The sequence below is a fragment of the Amphiprion ocellaris genome, chromosome 16 (genome assembly GCF_022539595.1).
Source record: "Amphiprion ocellaris isolate individual 3 ecotype Okinawa chromosome 16, ASM2253959v1, whole genome shotgun sequence".
Lineage (NCBI taxonomy): Eukaryota > Metazoa > Chordata > Actinopteri > Pomacentridae > Amphiprion > Amphiprion ocellaris.
Genome location: NC_072781.1, coordinates 27901711 through 27920955, shown reverse-complemented (window position 1 = coordinate 27920955; position 19245 = coordinate 27901711). Strand labels below are relative to the sequence as shown.

General features: G+C 40.4%; 1 protein-coding gene across 8 annotated transcripts in view; it reads left to right on the top strand.

Moving 5' to 3' along the window:
- The window catches only part of usp54a (ubiquitin specific peptidase 54a), a 69997-nt gene extending 53360 nt beyond the window's left edge, over positions 1 to 16637 (top strand). For 5 of the 8 annotated variants that reach the window (XM_055018599.1, XM_055018602.1, XM_055018598.1 and 2 more), the window contains 7 exons: positions 470 to 589; positions 2766 to 2964; positions 4559 to 5361; positions 5756 to 5847; positions 6506 to 6613; positions 11204 to 11438; positions 12930 to 16637. In XM_055018599.1, the coding sequence (XP_054874574.1) occupies positions 470 to 589; positions 2766 to 2964; positions 4559 to 5361; positions 5756 to 5847; positions 6506 to 6613; positions 11204 to 11438; positions 12930 to 13828 (2456 nt within the window). In that variant the 3' untranslated portion in view covers positions 13829 to 16637. Of the gene's footprint in view, positions 1 to 469; positions 590 to 2765; positions 2965 to 4558; positions 5362 to 5755; positions 5848 to 6505; positions 6614 to 11203; positions 11439 to 12929 lie in introns of those variants that run through there. The other 3 variants (XM_055018603.1, XM_055018604.1, XM_055018605.1) reach the window with 3 other exon arrangements.
- Positions 16638 to 19245: the final 2608 nt, after the last annotated feature.

Here is a 19245-nt window from a genome sequence, read left to right as displayed (position 1 = left end):
TTTGTGTCCCTTTGTGATCACTTTGTGGCTCTTTGTATCATTTTGTGTCTTTGTGGTAGGTTTGTGTCTTTTTGTGGTCATTTTGTGTTACTTTATGGTTGTTTTGGGTCTCTTTCATGTCATGTTTTGTGTCTTTTTGGTTGCTTGGTGTGTTTTGTGGTATTAGAAATGTCTAGGATGTAATTTGTTCCAGTTTACTCCAGCGCTGTTTTGTAAGGCCAGTCTTACTGGGCTGCAGTTCAGGGTTTGGTGTGTGTCTGTGTGTGGCCAGCAGATGTGTTCTGTGTAGAATAACAGGAATGTTCCTCATTGATCAGCTGAAAGGGTCGACACAGAAGGGAATGCAGTATCACAGCTGCTGCTTTATTTTGAAAAATTAACTGTGTCTCATTGGTCAGAATTCATACTGTAAGTAGTCATTAGTGTGTGTGTGTGTGTGTGTGTGTGTGTGTGTGTGTTTACCCTGCAGGAAAAGGCGACAGCTTCGAGCGGTGTGTGTTGGAGGCGGAGCTTCTGCTGGACCAATCGGTGCGTCTGGAGCAGGCGGGTGAAGTCGCTGCCGCGCTGTCGGCTGTCAACGAATCTGTCTGTAAGCTCCTCCCACTGCAACTGACTCCGCCCCCTCAGCATTACTCACCTGCTTAGCAAATAAACACCAAACGAGGTCAATGCACACCCACTCTGGTTGCTAATGGCAACCAAACTGAAATTCAAACGCACAGACACACTCCTCTCTGAACATTTAGACATCTTATGATCACACAAACACACAATAACTGCAGCATGACACACTTTTCATCAGCTGTTCGCTACATCCCACAAAAATCCGACGGCTGATTTAAGAAAAATGACATGAACAGAAGAAGAAATAAATAACTTAAGAGGCAATAAAAGACAAAATGTAAATCAAACTGGAGTCGAGGCTCAAAACATTGTCTCCTCCAGAGCAGCGTCACTTTCTCTTGTTTTCATTTTAAAGGATAGTTCTGTTCTATTACTTTATGATGTCACCTATGATGAAGAGGTAAGCTCAGTGTGGTGACCCCTCTTATCTTCTAACAAGCTGCTAACAGACTAGCAATCATCCTAACAAAATATAAAGCTAAAAGGCTACTGAACAACAAGCTAACACGCTAACAAAATATAAAGCTAAAAGACTACTGAACAACAAGTTAACAGAGTAACAAAATATTAAGCTAAAAGGCAACTGAACAACAAGCTAACAGGCTAAAAAAATAGGAAGCTAAAAGACTACAGAACAATAAGCTAACAGAGTAACACATTAACAACCTTGATGGAATAACAAACTAACAGCTGGTGAAACAACAAGCTAACAGGCTATTAGAATACAAAGCTAAAAGGTTAACAGAATACCAAGCTAACAGGGAAAAAAGCTAACAGCCTAACGGAATAATAGGCTAACAGTATATCAGCTTAGCGGGGTAGCAGAACAACAAGCTACCTGGCTACTGGACGAACAAGTTAACAGAGAATCAAGTTAGCAGAATAGCAGGCTAACAGGCAACTAGCGTAACAATCTGTCCCTGTGTCAGCTGACAAAATAACAAGCCAACCAACTAACAAGCTAACTGGCTAGCAAATAAACGAGCTAGCAAGCTAGTGGACGAACAAGCTAATATGTAGCTAGCAAGCTATCAGGGTAACAATCAAACACACTAACAAATTAAGAAAACCAACAATTAAACAGGCTTACAAGTTAATGGATCGACAAGCTAGCACACTAACAAGCCAAGAGGGTAGCAAGCTAACGGTGTGGCCGTAGGCTTAGATTAACAGTCTAAAGGTGTCAAGCATACAGGCTAATGGACAAACAAGCTAAAAGGCTAACGCAAGTTAAACAACAACAAACAAGCACTGACTGTGACGTCACACAAAGCAACCTTCCCTTAGTTAAGCATCACTTTAAGCCTTAATACTCTTTAAATGGGTCAGTTACAAAAAAATCCCCTCTGAACACTGGAGGTCTATGGGGACTGACAAACCAGTCTGAAGTCAGCATTCAAGGAACTACAGTTTTTATGGATTGCTGCTTGAATTTACTTGCTAAAGTGACAAAAAATGCAATTTTAGAGAGCTCCAGTTTTATTCTAGGAGCTCACAGATCTGATGTGTATAAAAATATCTTTCAATGTCCCAAATAAACAATCTAAATATGGTCCATGGAGCAGAAACTGTAGAGAACCCTTGATCTGAACTACTTCATCAGGTAGATGAGGAGGCCGATATCGAGTCTAAACTTGTGTGGATGGATGTTGACAAACAGTTCGAGTCTAGCTTCTAACATTTTACCTTCATCCTCACGTCTGAACATCAGAACTTGGAGCTTTGTGTTCACCCTGACTGCTTTAGTAATGTCTCCCTGGTCACAGTCACTTGTTAACTTGGTGTACAGTGTTACTACGCTGGTGGAAACTAGCAGCAAAACCGTCCCTTAGCTCGATAGCTTGTTTGTTGTTTGATTCCAGTTGTGTTAATTTAACATTTTGTCTGAATATAATTTCACCATTTCATCATCGAGAATCAAACCTGAGTTTCTGGTCATTTCAAACACACTGTCGCACACCACATCACCATCGCAGTCCGATGCTTTATTTTCTCTGTACATTTACTTAAGATACTTTAAGATTTTTGCATGACATCATCATAACAAGTTATTTTCTGCATCCTTTGTTTTGTTTTTCCTCATTTTGTGTTTTTTTTCCTTTCTGTTGTATATTTTCTGTTGACATGTGACCCGGCTGCAGCTAAACTGCGGCCGGCAGCAGCTGAGGGTGGAGCTAGTAGCCACAGCCGGCTGCAGCGCTGCATGAGGAGAGCGCGCAGCCTGCAGCAACGCATGCAACTGCAACTGCAGCAACAGCAGGACTCAGAGACAGGCAGACAGCAACCGCAGCAACCAGAGCAACAGCAGGAGGAGGGGCGGCAGCTCCAGGAACAGCCCAGGTACCCCGCAGTCTGCTCAGCCAATCAGAGGTCATGTAGCAGATCATGTGGTGGAGATGTTTTAGCTGCCAGGAGATGCTCAATAAATATAATTAAGATTCTGATGATTCTTTCCTTCTGAGATGAGTTGAGTTGCTTTTCACGTCATTGTGTGAGTCATTGTTTTACAAGTGAAATCCTGAATTTTGAGTTTCAAGTTCTAACAAGTCACAATGCGTTCTGAACCAAATGTTGACCAGTTTTAACAAGAAAAGCACTCAGAGAGCACAATTCTCTGCCAAGGCTGCTCAGTCGTTGTATGATTTCTGACGGATAAGTCCTGTTAAGTCCGCAGCAGTAGATTTGTAGTAGGATTGCAATCGTGTGATCGTCAGCAGCTGAAATAGTGTTCACTTCTAGTCATAGTTACAGTGACGGCGTGCCGCTATCTCGCAATGATACAGAAATCTTTAACAAATCCGTGGATCCAGACTATAAGCTGTATCACTGCCAAAATCTAATGAGATGGTCTTTGTGTCATTTCTGACTTTCCCTGAAAATGTCATTGAAATCCTTTATTCCGTTTTTGAGTCATGTTGCGCACAGACGGAATAACAGACAGACAAAGCATGCCGATCGTCATATAACTTGATCGAGTAATAACAGGGCAGTAATACAATATTTAGTGGAAGTGAGTACATCTTTACAGTAATTAGGTTACTTCTAAATTGACCAATCGATGAATTGTTGTTATTTCAAACGTTTCAGATTTACTACGCTAGAAACACAGGCCTCACAGTTGTAATTTTATGTGACTGAAGTCAGTGATATTGATAATTGTCTATTTTTTGTCATCTCTCCATTCTGCTTTGACTGCAGCAGCTGTGTTGGTTTTAGTCTGTATCATATTTTGGGATTCCTCATCTGGGTTTAGGATTATAGTTTGTTCTATACCTGTCAATATTTGCGACTGGTCATCAAGTGCCGACGCTGAGAAACCCTGAGTTGATTTAACTAAATGATAACCAGCTTCATGTGACCAGTTAGTTGTTCAGCTTTGTGAAGCCAAACAGAAGAAAACACGCCTGAATTCACCCCCGCAAAGAGTTTGATATTCTGACTGTAATGAACACTGCAGCCTCTAGAAGCACTCTGGCAGGTCTTCAGTGTTAGTTTGGGGAGAGATGTTGTCGTGACAACCAGCTCGTTCAGAGTGTGAACCGTGGTGAGAGACTGTCGACACTCCCTAGAAAACATCCTCACAAACACACTCAACCAGCCCTGTGTTCAGCCAGAGCTCTCGGATGACACCATCTGTTCATAACATAATGCAGGCCAACAGACACGCACGCACACACACACACACACACACACACACACACACACACACACACACACACACAATCATGTTTCCATCACTTCAGAGGACATAATTGACTTAAATTCATTTCTTGGAAACTTAACCACAACCATAACATACTACTTCTTCCGTTTACCTTAATTATCCTCAACCTACAATACCCCTTACCTTACTCTAACTTACCCCTAACCTTCACCTAACGCTCCCTTTCCCTAACCTTTCACTAACAATCACCTTCTCTCTCTGTCTCTGCAGTGAAAAGCCTCTCCGAATACTTCTGACAGAGAAACAGGGCTACCAATCAGCTGCCAGTCAGGACCAGCAGGCCCTGCCTCTCTCCACCTGCCTCGTTAAGCCCCTCCCTCTCACTTCGAGCTGCACCTCCAGCGCTGTGGCCCCTACAGAATCACCCAGGGAGGATGGCAGGACTGGGGGCCCCTGCTCTCGCACTGGGAAACCTCTCAGCAGCAGCGGCTCCCTCCCCTCTCTGTGTGTGGACACCTCCCTGGGAGACTTGGCCCTGCCCCCTCCACCTGTCTCCATCCAAGCACAAGCCCCACCCCCACCGAGACCATACATCCGAATCCCTTCACCTGTCAGCCTGATGAAGCAGGAGCCATATTACACCGTACAGCCACAAGCCACGCCGCCAGATGCTAACCCCTCCCCTATATTAGCCCCGCCCCCTGTTACCTACCCAACCAGGAACTGGTCCTGCTTACACCTGGACCAACCTGATGTTGTTGATTCTCCTAATCAACCAGTCAGCTCCCCCCTTTACTTACCCCCAGACTCCCCCTCGCTCGTCCCCCCTGTGATACAGACCTCCCCCCCGCCCCCCGTCCAGGAGTACAGAGCCGCCCTCCCCGTGGAGCGCTGGGCCGAGAACGTCAACAGGTACTACGGCTCCCAGAATGCAACGGGAGGGGAAGGAGGGGAGGCGCTGCCTGGCGAGGAGCTTTCAGAGCTGGACTCTCTGTACCAGGCCAGCCTGCTGGCTCCCAGCATGCACCGGGGCAGCCACGGAGTCAGTCCTCAGCCAACTGGCAGCAAACCAGGTGATGATTCTCAGTATTTATTTTTACACACGACCTTTAGATATTTCAGATGTATTCCATTATCTTTATTTATCGCAACTTTATCTTATTTTTAGGTGCTGCAACATTATTCATTGTTCTAAGTTTTTATCATTTTATCCATAATCATTAGTTTTTCTGTATTTTATCCATACTCTTTAGTTATTGCAACTTCATCTTATTTTTATTTATTTTAACATTATCCATTGTTTTACATTTTTACAGTTTTATCCATAATCTTTAGTTTTTGCAAATGTATTATTTGTAGTCATTTCATTTTATCCATTACCTGTAGCTATTACAGGCTCCCATACTACACCTACTACAACACTGTGTATTACATCACTGATATTAATACTAGTATGCGGTTCTTTAGGGGTGAGGAGGCTGCTGGCAGGTTCTGGTCGGTCCAAAACACCAACAGCTGAGATCGAGAGATTCGCCTACAGAACTCCGACGCCTCAGAAGGTACGACACATGAAGCTGCAGCCGTTATTTTACTCATATTGGCCTGAACAGCTGCTTCAGTGTTTGTCTGACACGCCTCAGAGCAGGACAACGGTCACCTGGTCGGTGTTAAACAACACATGAGCTGTGAAATAGATTCTTATAACTCAGGTGAGAAGCTCAATAAAAACTCTTTCCTGTAGCAGGCTGGTTTGCACTGTCCTGTTTTTAAAGCTTAATTTCTTATGTAAACATCTCACATCAGTGGTTCTTGGCTTCAACTGGAGATACTATTTCTACTGCATAAATTACTTTATTTATCTGCAGGAAAATGACTTTTATTACACGTTTGTTCAAAAAGTCAATTTAATTGTCACATCCTGTGACTGCAAATGTTTTTTGGTGGTGAAAGAAAATGTTTAGAGGATTTAAATGGCCTTCAGTGTCAACTTGATGCCTTCAGCCACAATAAAAATAGAAACTGGAAGACATTTTCCACTTATAAACAGCTAATATTACGTTTGGAGCTGATAAGTAGCTAATAAATCTGTTCGTACAATACAGACGTCAAGCTGCTCGTCAGATGAGCAGCTTGATTAAATGTAAATAAATCAAAATGATCTATGAGCACATTAATCAATAATTATTTAACCCAAACTTACCTGTGTCCTTCATGCAGCCACCGTCAGCTGAGGACGAGAACTACAGTGCAGAAAACCTGCGACGAATCGCTCGCAGCCTCAGCGGCACCGTCATCGGCTCGCGGCCACAGAACTTCAGCAGCTGTGTAAGTCTGGCTCTGATCGACAGTTTAACCCGTTGGAGGCGTTTGTGTGGGCATCATCATCATCATCACCACCACCACCTCTGTTTAGTTCAACCTCCTGCTGCCACCTGGTGTTCACATGATGGTTCACCTGCTGCTCTTCACTGAATCAAACTGTGACGACACTAAACCAGTAAACCAGAGAAACTGAATTTAGCCTTTATGGAGATGAAATATGGAGAGACATTTATTGTGAAACACCTGAGCAAGAGCCATATATTATAAGAACAAATAGAAAGGGCAGCGTTTAAAAAGTTTAGTAAACCAAGAGTGTCTAAAGTACTGAGTTTATCAAGACAAACAAAACAAAGAGAAGCTTCTGTGTTTGAAACTACCATAAATTTAAACAGGAGCTGTCAGGAAACCCCAAATAATGAAACATGATCCAAGTGTTTTTGGATTTTTCCCTCATGTTTGAGGATCTTTAGCCTTTTAACGACAGGATTGATTCATTTATTTCATTGTTCTGGACGGGATTTTAAAACTGGTGAAATTACAGGTTGCACAAAACACGTTAAGTTAAGATTCTTCTTAAAATCTGAGTTGTTCTTACCTTAAAATCAAATCTGTTGAACAAAACTCCCATAAGTCTTCTCCTGAAGGTTTCCTTAAAAACTTTTGGTCTTAAACTTAAGAAATCAGTTCAATTTAGTTGCACGTAATACGTCAGAAACCAAAGTAAAGAAACTAAATTAAGGTATTTCTGACTCTCTCTTAATTAGAATGGACGTAACAGGAATTTTCTGGATCTGCTGGTCAGGGTGTCAGATGGCACTGTGGGCACTTACATCAAAATAATACAAAACTAAAATGTCATTTAAAGGAAGAAAATAAATAGTTCCAGACCTACATTTATTAAATTTGTGGTTGCGTTAATCCCACATTTATTATTATTCAGTGTACAGGGTGCAGCTCTACTGACTAAGAAGCCTTTATGTTGGTGTTGACATGTCAATCACAGAGTAAAGTAACCTGCTGATTGTTTTCATGTCTTGTCCTTGCATCAGTCTGAAACTTAACATTTCTTATCATATATCACCATTAAAAAAATAGCTAATCTTTACATTTTAGCAGCCTGAACTTGCAAATGTTTCATGTTTTTGCACTAAAAATGTTCTTTTTCATATCTAATGATCATTGCTACTGGTAAAACAGGTGTTAAATTACTCCTAAATGTCTTTTTTTTTATCAGATCTGGGGGAACATTTTCACATGGAAGCTGAATTTCACTCTGAGCCGAAGGAAAAACCTCAGATTCACTTTAAAAACACCAAAATGTTTTAGCTTACAGGAGGTCGTGCTGCAGGTCGTTTTAACATCACCTCCCCTGCAGGCAGAAATGCTGAAGCAGCAGCAGAGTTTCTGCTCAGCAGCCTCTCTACCGCCGCTGGCGTTCAGCCATCTCGTATTCAGCCCTCCAGAATCGCCTCAGGCCACCACATTAAACATTTATCAGCCGTTTAGATCTTCCATTAAGCCTTTAACCTCGGCGCTCGCTGTGAGGTGGAGCCGGCTTGATCCGGACCGACAGCTGAGATTCCGGGAATCCTGACGAGGGTTTTACTGCTGGAGATTCTGTAGCAAACCTCCAGAAAACCGAAGAGGGGAAATATCAAACTGAAACAGGAGCAGGAATTGTCACACAGATACGAGTGGATTTATGAGCAGCTATTGGTTTATTCCATCCCAAATCTCAGCTCTGTTTGCTTGAAACTGTATCATAAACTGTGGTTATTTAAAATGGAATCTGTGAAATTTTAGCTCAATATATGGGTCATTCCAGAATTTGAGGACATTTGGGCTTCAAAATTTTTGAAAAATAAACCTTCTCTTTTACAATTTTCTGTTCCATATTCATCAATAGTAGGTAATTGATTGGCTCAGCTTACACATCAGTGGTAACATTTTTATTCAATGTTTTATTTGTTGTTTGCAAACTAGGGCTTGCCCGAATAGCAGTTTCTGGGCTCTGGATATTCACCCCGATTAATGACGAATATCCGAATATTCGATTTGATTCATAACGTCCGTCGGAGGAGGGGACGCGCAAATTGACGAGTCGAATACCGATCAGGTACAACGGGGGGGTAAGAATCCGAATATTCGTATCTCAAAATAAATATTGGGATACCACCTTAACGACCGAATATTCGGGTTTTGGGATATTCGGGTCCAGCCCTATTGCTAACTCTACTCTAATCACAGTAACAGCGTTGCTAATCCATGCTAATGTGATCTTTTTCTCAGCAGTAGAAACTAGATATTTAGCTGCTGTTACTGCTGACCAAGAGGACAAACTGACTGATGGAAAACAGTCAAGAAAAAAGTAAAAAGAATTTGCCTGATCCTGATAATATGAGGTAGAGTGAGACATTCAATCAATTCTGACAATGTTATGAAGATATGACAAATAGAAGAGAAGACATTTGCTCTAAATATTCTTTTGGAAAACTGCTTGATGATGTCAATTCCAGCGTTTCATGTTATTCACTGTTTTCTTCTTCTTCTAGTAGCTAAAAAGGTTATGCTAACAGATTTGTTACGGGTTACACGTTCATGCATAATAATTATTATATTATGTTTATTTTAAAAAAAAGTTCCCACAATTACAAGAGACATCAATGGAAAAAATAATACCAAAAAAAGAGATTTAAATTTCATTTTAACTGTTTTATTTGAGATTCAATTTGGTCATCAGGAGGGTGGAACAAGAAAAAAATGCCATTTTAGGGGGGACTGTTTTTAAAAATATTACAAACATTCTTTCTCCTAATTTTTTTAGATCTGGTCTCAGAACAAGTAAAATTACAAAACAACTACATGTTTTAGTATTTTGTACAGGGATTATTTGAAATTTGATGGGTGGGATGTAAAATGTCCTCTAATTCTGGAATTACCTACATCAAATACTTTCCAAGATACAGTTTCTTAAAATTGCTAGCATGTTTTTTGTTTTTTGCACAGTTCACATTATTATGACATGCAGCTACATGTGGTTCAGAAAATATTACTAGTTAACATATGGATTATCAGTTTCTTGTTAATGTGCTCAAAGACTTTTCAAGACAGCTTCACGTTTTCTTTCATATTTCAGCTAAACCATAATCAGATTATTTGATCTACTTCTTGTAGATTCTGAATCAATGACATGATGAGAAATACCAGTGAAATTTTCAGGCTTTTACCTTTAATAGTTCCTGAGATATTGTTATTCAAAAAAACTCAAATTTCCATGTGAAAAAAAACCTGATAGAAGTGGGTTAAATATTTTATATTTGTTTATCTATTTGATATGTGACAAAATTTCGCAAATATCCATATTTAATGTCACAAACAATTCAGGAAAATCTGAGGATTGAGCATAAATTGTTCAGAAAATTTGATGATAACTATAAGAGATATTTTTTTCTTTCCGGTTGGCCTACATTTTTTTTCTTTGTAATTTGAGGCTGTTTGAACAACAATATCTCAGTAACTATTAAAGATAAAAACATCTCTCAAAACATCATTAATTTAGAATTTGTAATATTGGACAAGTAAAAATTCTCTGTTTATTGGTGAGTTGAAATATGACAAAAAGAACTGAAACCATTATGAAAAGTCCCAAATTAACAAAAAACTGGTAATGCAGAAGTTAGCTAGTGATACTTTCTGAACCATGTAGCTGTAAGTCACAATAATACAAAGCAAAACATATAGAATACTTAATAATATATGCAAAATACGCTAAAAATTAGTTGACAGGCAATTTAAAAAATAGATCTTGGAAAGTATTTGATATATCAATCTAAAATTCACCAGATATCTTCATAAATATCTATATTTTGTGCTACAAAAATTCTGAATGTTTAATGACTTTAGATGGAACGACGCTAAATATGAATCCAAACCAAACTTTACAAGATATTTAAAGAAAAAAAATGGAAAAGCAGATTAAATATTCTCTGATTATGGGTGGGTTGAAATATGAAAAAAAGTGAGGCAGTCATGAAAAACCCTATTTTTTTAAAACTCATCAACAAAACCTGATAATGCAGAAATCAACCAGATGTAGCTGAAAGTCACAATAAAACAAAACATAGAATACGATATATGTGAATTAGTCGACAGACAATGAATAAAATATCTCGGAAAGTATTTCATCTGTCAATCTAAAGTTTCACAGATACCTTCATAAATATCTACATTTTGTGCTATAAAAATTTCAGGTAAATCAGAGATAGTCGAGCAAAAATTATTCTAAATATGTGATGATTTGAGGTGACAAGAATCCAAACCAAACTCCATTGAAATATCTGTGAATTTAACAAACACTGAGGAGGATCAATGTCACACAAAAACCTGAATCCATTTGTTGTTTTCCTTCATATGTTTCATCTTGTTAACATGTTTTCATTTTTTTTTACCTTTATTCTTTGATTCTCCTCCATCTTTTTTAAACTTCTTTCCCTCCTTTTGATGTTTTCACGTCTCATTCTTTTCATTTCCTGTCTGCTCTACATCTCCATCTTCTTCCATCTTTGTCCTGCACCTCCCTTCCTCACCCTGAAGGACTCCTCTGTATCCAGGCCTCCTCTCAGACACGCCAACCTTCACTCCTCCTCCTCCTCCTCCACGCTACTCCGTCGCCCCAGCACCTCCTCCCTGCACCTCCCCTCCTCCACCACAGATCCCTCCCTCCGCCAACACCTCGGCCCCTCAGCTCCTGCACCTCCTCCACAGCACCTCCCCCCGCAGACATCATCACGGCCCCCCAGCTCGGTGCCCTCCTCCTGGGGACGCTCAGGTAACCCAGTGGCCCTTCACCTCCACCTCCACAACCTCCACTCTGCTCCTTCTTGGTGTCACAAGTCCTGCAAACATCTCATTCAACCATTTAATCTGATTTATTTATTCGTTTTATTTTTTCCTGAAGTTTTAGAGCCACAACGCAGACATAAATTCACCAGCAACTTGCAGATCGGCACCAAAATAAAGGACAAAATCAGACAAAAAAAAGGACTAAATGTAAAATTAAGATTAGAAACACGTCAACCTCCAACAGTGACCAAAAGTTGGATCAACACTTGTTTAAACCGTTCTCTCACTGATCACAAACAAGAAGAAATAGCTTTGACCTTTATTTGAATTTTGAAGTGACCGGTGTCACCACAAACGTACGACTAATTCTTTCTTTGCATTTGTTGTCAGGCAAAATTGTGAGAAAAGAACAACCAAAAGATCTGATACTGATAATTACTGTCACAGCTAATACCACCTTTAGCCACCACTTAAGAGGCTCCACCTGGTGGAACAACCAGGTACTACAGCTGATCTAAGTGACCATTATCGAGGAAAAGTTTTTGGGTTTTGGCACATACTTAGTAATAACGGACTCGACTCGTAAAAAACAAGAACATTTGATCTGAACATCTTACCTATTCGGGCCGCCTGACACTAAGAATTACATCAACTGAAGAGTCTGTCCTGAATCACAAAGTAGCTCACATGACTGGAGTGTGAATTAGAAACAATAAATTAATTTCTGATGGTCCTTGAACTAATCGTGTGGTATTTCCGGGGCTCTGCTGGGAAAAGTGACCAAATCTAAAGAAAGCAGAAGATATTCACATTTAAGAAGCTAAAATCTGATCTTAAACTATTTTTCTTTTAAAAATTACTTAAACTTCCCAAAAATGATAGATTCTGACTTGATTTGACTTTTTCTCTCAGTTCTTGTCTTTGTTTACATTTTATTTTGAACCTTCTTCTGAACATATTAACTAATCAGGCTGCCTGAAACTAAGAATTACTTCAACAGAAGAGTCTGTCCTGAATCACAAAGTACAGTGATGGAAAAAAGTTTTTGGATACCTCATACATTTGTGAAATATTGCATTAAGAATCACTATTAGGTCTTCAAGTGCAAATTCTTTGAATACAATCACAGCCATAATACTAAACAAATCCTAAAAATGCCATTAAAGACTTAAAATTGATTGGTTCAATAAAAATAAGAAATTTTGAGTATTGGGTAATTTTGGTAGAATTTAGTTTTGTTACTTTTTCTTGTAAACAATAAACAAAAAAATATATCATTTGTATTTGTTTGTATCCGTCTAATGCAGCCACACCTTTGGAAACACAAAAAAGATTTTTCCACAAATATTTCATGATAATATTTGAGATTGTGTGAAATTTTAAGGGTGTCCAAAAACTTTTTCCACCTCTGTAGCTCACATCGTGTCTGACAGTTGAGCTTTAGGGTTTAGTTGCTGATGGACTGTTTCTCCTCCAGGACCTGGTCCGAGGCTCCAGCAGCAGTTTCTGGCTCTGCCTGACCGGCATCAGACTCTCTCAGGTCAAGGCCTCCACAGCGTCGCGCTGAGTTACGGCACTTTGCCTCGAGCTCCTCGCCAAGCGCCGCCTCCCTCCTCCTCCTCCACCGCCTCCCTGCCCCGACCCAGAGCCAGATCCGGCCCCGCCCCCCCGCCAGGTCCACAGAGTCTCTACGCCACCCTGACCCACCCTCGCCGCTCCGCTAACGGCCTCCACCGGCAGCAGTCGCTTCCCGGCTTCACAGCTCCGCAGCACCTCAGGGTCCCTGTCGACGCCCCCACCCAGCCGCTCCGCTTGGACGTCCCCCCTGAGAGCGACTGGCGCCGTGACGCCGACCGCCGGACCTGTCCAGCCCGGCTCCTCCTGGGACCCCCGCTCCGCCCGGCACCACCAGCGCCACCAGCCCCTCCAGCGGACCGACTCCCAACCGCCTCCTCGGCCTCGTCGGGTTGCTCAGCTCTGCTCGCTCTGCCAGCAGCTTCCTGCGGAGCCGTCGCGGCCCTACTGCCCGTCCTGCGGCGCCTACGTGGCTCGGTTTCGCCTGGTCAGCTGATCAGGACCCTCTCCTCCCTCGACACAGAGTCTTATTCCAAAAGTCACATCCATCATCTCGGTGAAGATTCTCGTTTTGTATTTAAATTGTGCCAACGTTTCTTTAAATGCTCTGGTGTCGACTCGTCACAGTGCTGGTGGATGATGTCACTTTGGAGTAAAACTCTGATTGGTGGTCGGCAGCAGCGTCATCTGAGGAGGCGAAGACATCAAGAAGCTTCATCTGACTTCAGTTTCATCCTCCAACCTCCATTTCTGAGGATCGGCTGCTCCACAACTCGTTTCTTCCTGCCTGGTCCACAGTAAACATGGCAGACAGACCTCCTACATTCATGTACGTCTGAACGTCTGCTGGATTTAAGCACATTCAGAGTCCAGAAGAAAAAGAAGAGACAGATGACGGACGGACAGATGGACTCAGATTAGAGAGTCTTAGATGGACAGAGCTGAAAGTAAAGCAGCCAGTCCGTGTGAAGCTGCTGACCTGCTGTCTGTTCCACCGCTAACCTGCATTTATTAGGCTTTATATTAATCTGATTATGTTCATTTAATAGTTAGAACAAAATTAATCAGAACTGTGTGGTTTTACAGCTGAAAAAGCAGTTTTAAAACATTCTTTTAAGCTGAATATTTATCAGTCCAGCTCTAGCTGAAATTTATGTCTTCAAGGGTTGTGTTTTGTTCGGCAAAAGTTAAAAAAAAAAAAAAACACAACTCAAATAATCATTTTACAGTCACAACTGATAAAGAAAGCCAGCAGATGTCCTGTTTTTAGGAGGAAAATATTTGGTATTTCTTGCATTGATTTTGCATGAAAACTAACTGAAACTACTAATTGGCCATCAACAAAAAATTAAAACCCACTGGATGATTTTTTTTCTGTTAATGTAACAAAGAAGTGTTTATTTAAGTGATGAAATTACCAATTAGCTCGTCAGATTTCACACAAAACTACCCAAAGATCGCCTCATTTTTGATAGATTTGCTGTTTTTGTTTGTCTTGTTTGGCAGTAAATTGGTGATTTGGGTTTTTTTGTACGGTTTATTGGCTGAAAACAATCTTTTAGAAGCATCTCTGTCTCCTGGAAACGACCAAATGAAGTCACCGTCAGCCACTGAGTTTGGAAAATTGATCTGAACTATGGACGTTGCAGTGTTACGACACCGTGATCTGGTTCAGGTAAAATTGGTTTGAATCAGTGCTGCCAACAAATGAGTTTTGATTGGTCGGTTGATCACAGGTGAAGTGTATGATGCCATTAGAAAAGCTGTCAGAGCCAATAAGAACTTCATGGATGTTTTATCAGTAGGATGCTAGATCTGCTATCGATTATGAGGAATTTTCCAGCTGCTTTTTGTCGATTCGAAGCCACTAAATGAAGACTATCGACCGATTTAGTGTCTGCTGTCAATTTATGTTTGCAAAACTTTCTTTTTTAATTTAAAAGGCTCATTATTAGCATTTTCTGAGTTTGGCTGCATAGAAATTCCCTCTCAGCCAGGGAGTTAAAATCATTTTCCGAAAATATATCAAAACTTTATTTCACAGCGACCTGAGAGACATATTTATTTATTCACATTTAACTCAAACCAACATTTTTCCAGAGATTTTGTTGGTTAAACCTCCGATCAGAGTAGCTTTGCAAGCCCTCCACCCACCCCGACCTCCTCCTGCTTGTAAACATGCAGCCAGAATTTAAGTTGCGCTTAAGTTTGGTAACTGGGAAAACGACGTAGTTGCGTAATTTCAAGGAGACAGAGTTGCGAACGAGCTGCTGGACGTCACAGTGAGTTTTCTGCGATTGAAGGACTTGAAAGAAAACGACAAAAGCAGCCGTCATGTTGGAAAAATTGATCTTTTGTGTTTTTGAAATTCAAAATAAGATCTGAATGTAACTACGGCAGCACAATTTAGGATCAGCTGAGCATCTATGATCAGTAATCGATGACACAGAAGTGTTGTGGCATCTGACTGGGGAACGGTTGAAGTTGTGGGTTCAGGTTTGGGTTTTTTGCCGAACAGACAGCAGGTTCGTGAGATCGAGCTCCTCTGTGCTGTTTCTGAACATAAATCTGCTCTACTTACTCCTCTATTTATTTTTGTAGGCTTGTCAGACTGAGTTGTGCGTAGATGAACTAAACTATTCTACCTGCCTAACCTGAATATACTCAACTATAGACCTGATCTGATTTTCTATAAAGTGAATTAGTCGCTTGTTTGGGATGTGCAGCCTTCTTATATCGAACCGGGGCTGATTTCTGTCGTTCCAGAGCCTGTTAGAAGATTTTAGATGATTAACTGAAGCCTTTTTTTTTTTTAAACAAAGTTGCAGCTAATATTTAGCATGTTTTCAGACATATTCTAGCCTTGAGAGAACCACTTGACGTTGGTGTACATTTAGTGTAACGAACACATATGCAGATCTTTTTTAGCGCAGCCACTCGACTGCATTTAACTCCAATCCAGTGCACTTCACAAGTGTTGAGGGTCGATCTTTCTTTTGCTCGTTGCTCATTTCTTTCTCTCCCTTTTGTTCGGGGAGGAGCTTCCCTCGTTTTACTGCTCTCGATCGGTTCGTTAGATTATGAAGGAAGCCCCTAAAATGTTCTTCACTAACAGACTGATCTGTCCTACTGCCAAGAATCCAGTGGTGACCCCGCCCACCCGGTGATCCAGGTGAGCCAAAACAAACGAACCCAAGTCTGGTCTGAAGCCAAATCATAATTTAGGAGATAGATTGCTAATTATATTATTATAAATAAATAAAACTAAATATATCATGCATTGTGTCAACCAATTTCTCATTACAAATTGATCAAAATGACCTGATTTTTTTTTTTTATTCCTGAAGAAAATTAAGTCCAGCGGCGTCTTATTTTAACTGTAAAGTTTGTGTTTCTGACCAGACCTGAGTTCACAATCACACAGATGCAACAAGTGTCAAGAATTCAAAGAGAAAGGTTATTTTTTCACCATGTCAGACTTTTTTTTTTTCCTTTTGGCTTTTTGCTTTGCCAGATTTTATTTTGTTGATTTTTGGTATATTTTTGATGCTTATTTTTCTACACTGTAGACTTAACAGAGATGATAAGATGATTAAAATGTTTAAAGGAAGAGTTTGATGTCTTTTAGTCGATTATTTCGACCTGCTGTGGTGTTTTTCATCAATGTTTTCTGAGTTTTTCTGAGTAACATTTCCTGCCCTGTACAGTTACAGGTGTCAGTTTAACAACTGAAACGGTGTCTGAAAAACGCAAAACGGGTGAAGATTCATTAGTACCTAAAAACTCCGGCAATACCTCAAGAGTTACCTTAAATTTGGTTTTATTGAAGGACAAGACAGAATTATGTTATTTGTAGTGAAATGCTCGCAAATGACAGCATGAAACCAGCGAATTACAGCGACGTCAGGAAATAAAACACAGTTCGGTAAAGTCGGAAAGATATTCACAAATTCGGACTTCTGGCATCAATAATTTCCGGACCCCTTGAAAACGAGGTGACACACCTCAAGGGGTTATTCCAAATAAATAAATTTCAATAACTCATTAAATATACGTTGTCTAAACATAAACGATACCTCTTTTCCATCGTTGTAAGGTATACAATGTGCTACAAGCCCAGTTTAATCAAAAGTAAAGCCGCCAGGAGCTGGGTCTTTAAAATAACTGCCGTCTCGTTACAGAGTGAAAGTAGCAGTTTCTCCTTAAGGCCAGAGATTGCAGCATCTGAGGGCCTCTTCAAAAGAAGACGTAGTTGATGAAGGCGTTCTGGAGCAGGACCAGAAAGACCACGACCAAGCAGCCTTAAGAGCGTCAGCTCTCCCTTGGGTGGGTGTCAACGATGTTCACGGTCAGGTCTGTGGTAATCCTGTCAAAAAACAAAACAGAAAAAAATCTAGATTATAAATCAACATGTAACCAAAGCACTCTGTGTATAATGCCATAGTATAGGATGTAGTTCAGAAAATGTCAAAGTATAGTATACTTTTCAAGAATAACATAGTATGGCCTGTAGTTCATAGTATAGCATGTCGGCAAAAAACACCAACTGATTATTATGTGGTTCAAAAAGTGCAAAATGATAAGATGTTGCCTAAAATTGTCATGTATGATATGTGGTTGAAAAAATGTAATAGTGCAGTATATTGTCAAAATAGTATGTAATTCAAGACAACATCAGAGTATAATATGTCGTCTAAAAAATGCCATACAACAATATTTCATTGCACAAGTCAAAGTATAGTAATTTTTAAAACTGTTCAAATTCTTATATGTTGCTAAAAAAACAGGGCTGCACAGTGGCGTAGTGGTTAGCACTTTCGCCTTGCAGCGAGAAGGTCCCTGGTTCGCGTCCCGGCTTTCCCGGGATCTTTCTGCATGGAGTTTGCATGTTCTCCCTGTGCATGTGTGGGTTTTCTCCGGGTACTCCGGCTTCCTCCCACAGTTCAAAAATATGCTGAGGTTAATTGATTACTCTAAATTGCCCATAGGTGTGAATGTGAGAGTGATTGTTTGTCTCTGTATGTAGCCCTGTGACAGACTGGTGACCTGTCTAGGGTGTCCCCTGCCTTCACCTGAGCCCCCCCCCATGACCCTAGTGAGGATTAAGCGGTGTATAGATAATGGATGGATGGATGCGAAAAAAACAAAAAAAAAAACAAAAATCAAAAAAACGTCATGGTAATATGTCGATTAAAAAAGCCTATAGTATAGAGTGTCGCTCAAAAAACGTCATAGTATAGCATGTCGCTCTTAAAACGTCATAGTATAGCATGTCGCTCTAAAAACATCATAGTAGCATGTCGCTTTAAAAACGTCATAGTATAGCATGTCGCTCTAAAAACATCATAGTATAGCATGTCGCTCTAAAAACGTCATAGTATAGCATGTCGCTCTAAAAACGTCATAGTATAGCATGTCGCTCTAAAAACGTCATAGTATAGCATGTCGCTCTAAAAACATCATAGTATAACATGTCGTCCAAAAAACGTCATAGTATAGCATGTCGCTCTAAAAACATCATAGTAGCATGTCGCTCTAAAAACGTCACAGAATAGCATGTCGCTCTAAAAACGTCATAGTATAGCATGTCACTTTAAAAACGTCATAGTATAGCATGTCACTTTAAAAACATCATAGTATAGCATGTCGCTCTAAAAACGTCATAGTATAACATGTCGTCCAAAAAACATCACAGTATAGCCTGTCGCTCAGAAAACGTCACAGTATAGCATGTCGCTCAAAAAACGTCATAGTATAGCATGTCGCTCTAAAAACATCATAGTATAGCATGTCACTTTAAAAACGTCATAGTATAGCCTGTCGCTCAAAAAACGTCACAGTATAGCATGTCGCTCTAAAAACGTCATAGTATAGCATGTCGCTCAAAAAACGTCATAGTATAGCATGTCGCTCAAAAAACGTCATAGTATAGCATGTCGCTCAAAAAACGTCATAGTATAGCATGTCGCTCTAAAAACATCATAGTAGCATGTCGCTCTAAAAACGTCATAGTATAGCATGTCGTCCAAAAAACGTCATAGTTTAGCATGTCGCTCTAAAAACGTCGTAGTATAGCATGTCGCTCTAAAAACATTATAGTATAGCATATCGCTCTAAAAACGTCACAGAAAAGCCTTTATTCCACAGCTGTCAGTAGGTGAGGAGCAACACAAAAACAGTCCAGATGCTGGTTTCCAGAGGGTTAGACGTTTATTTAT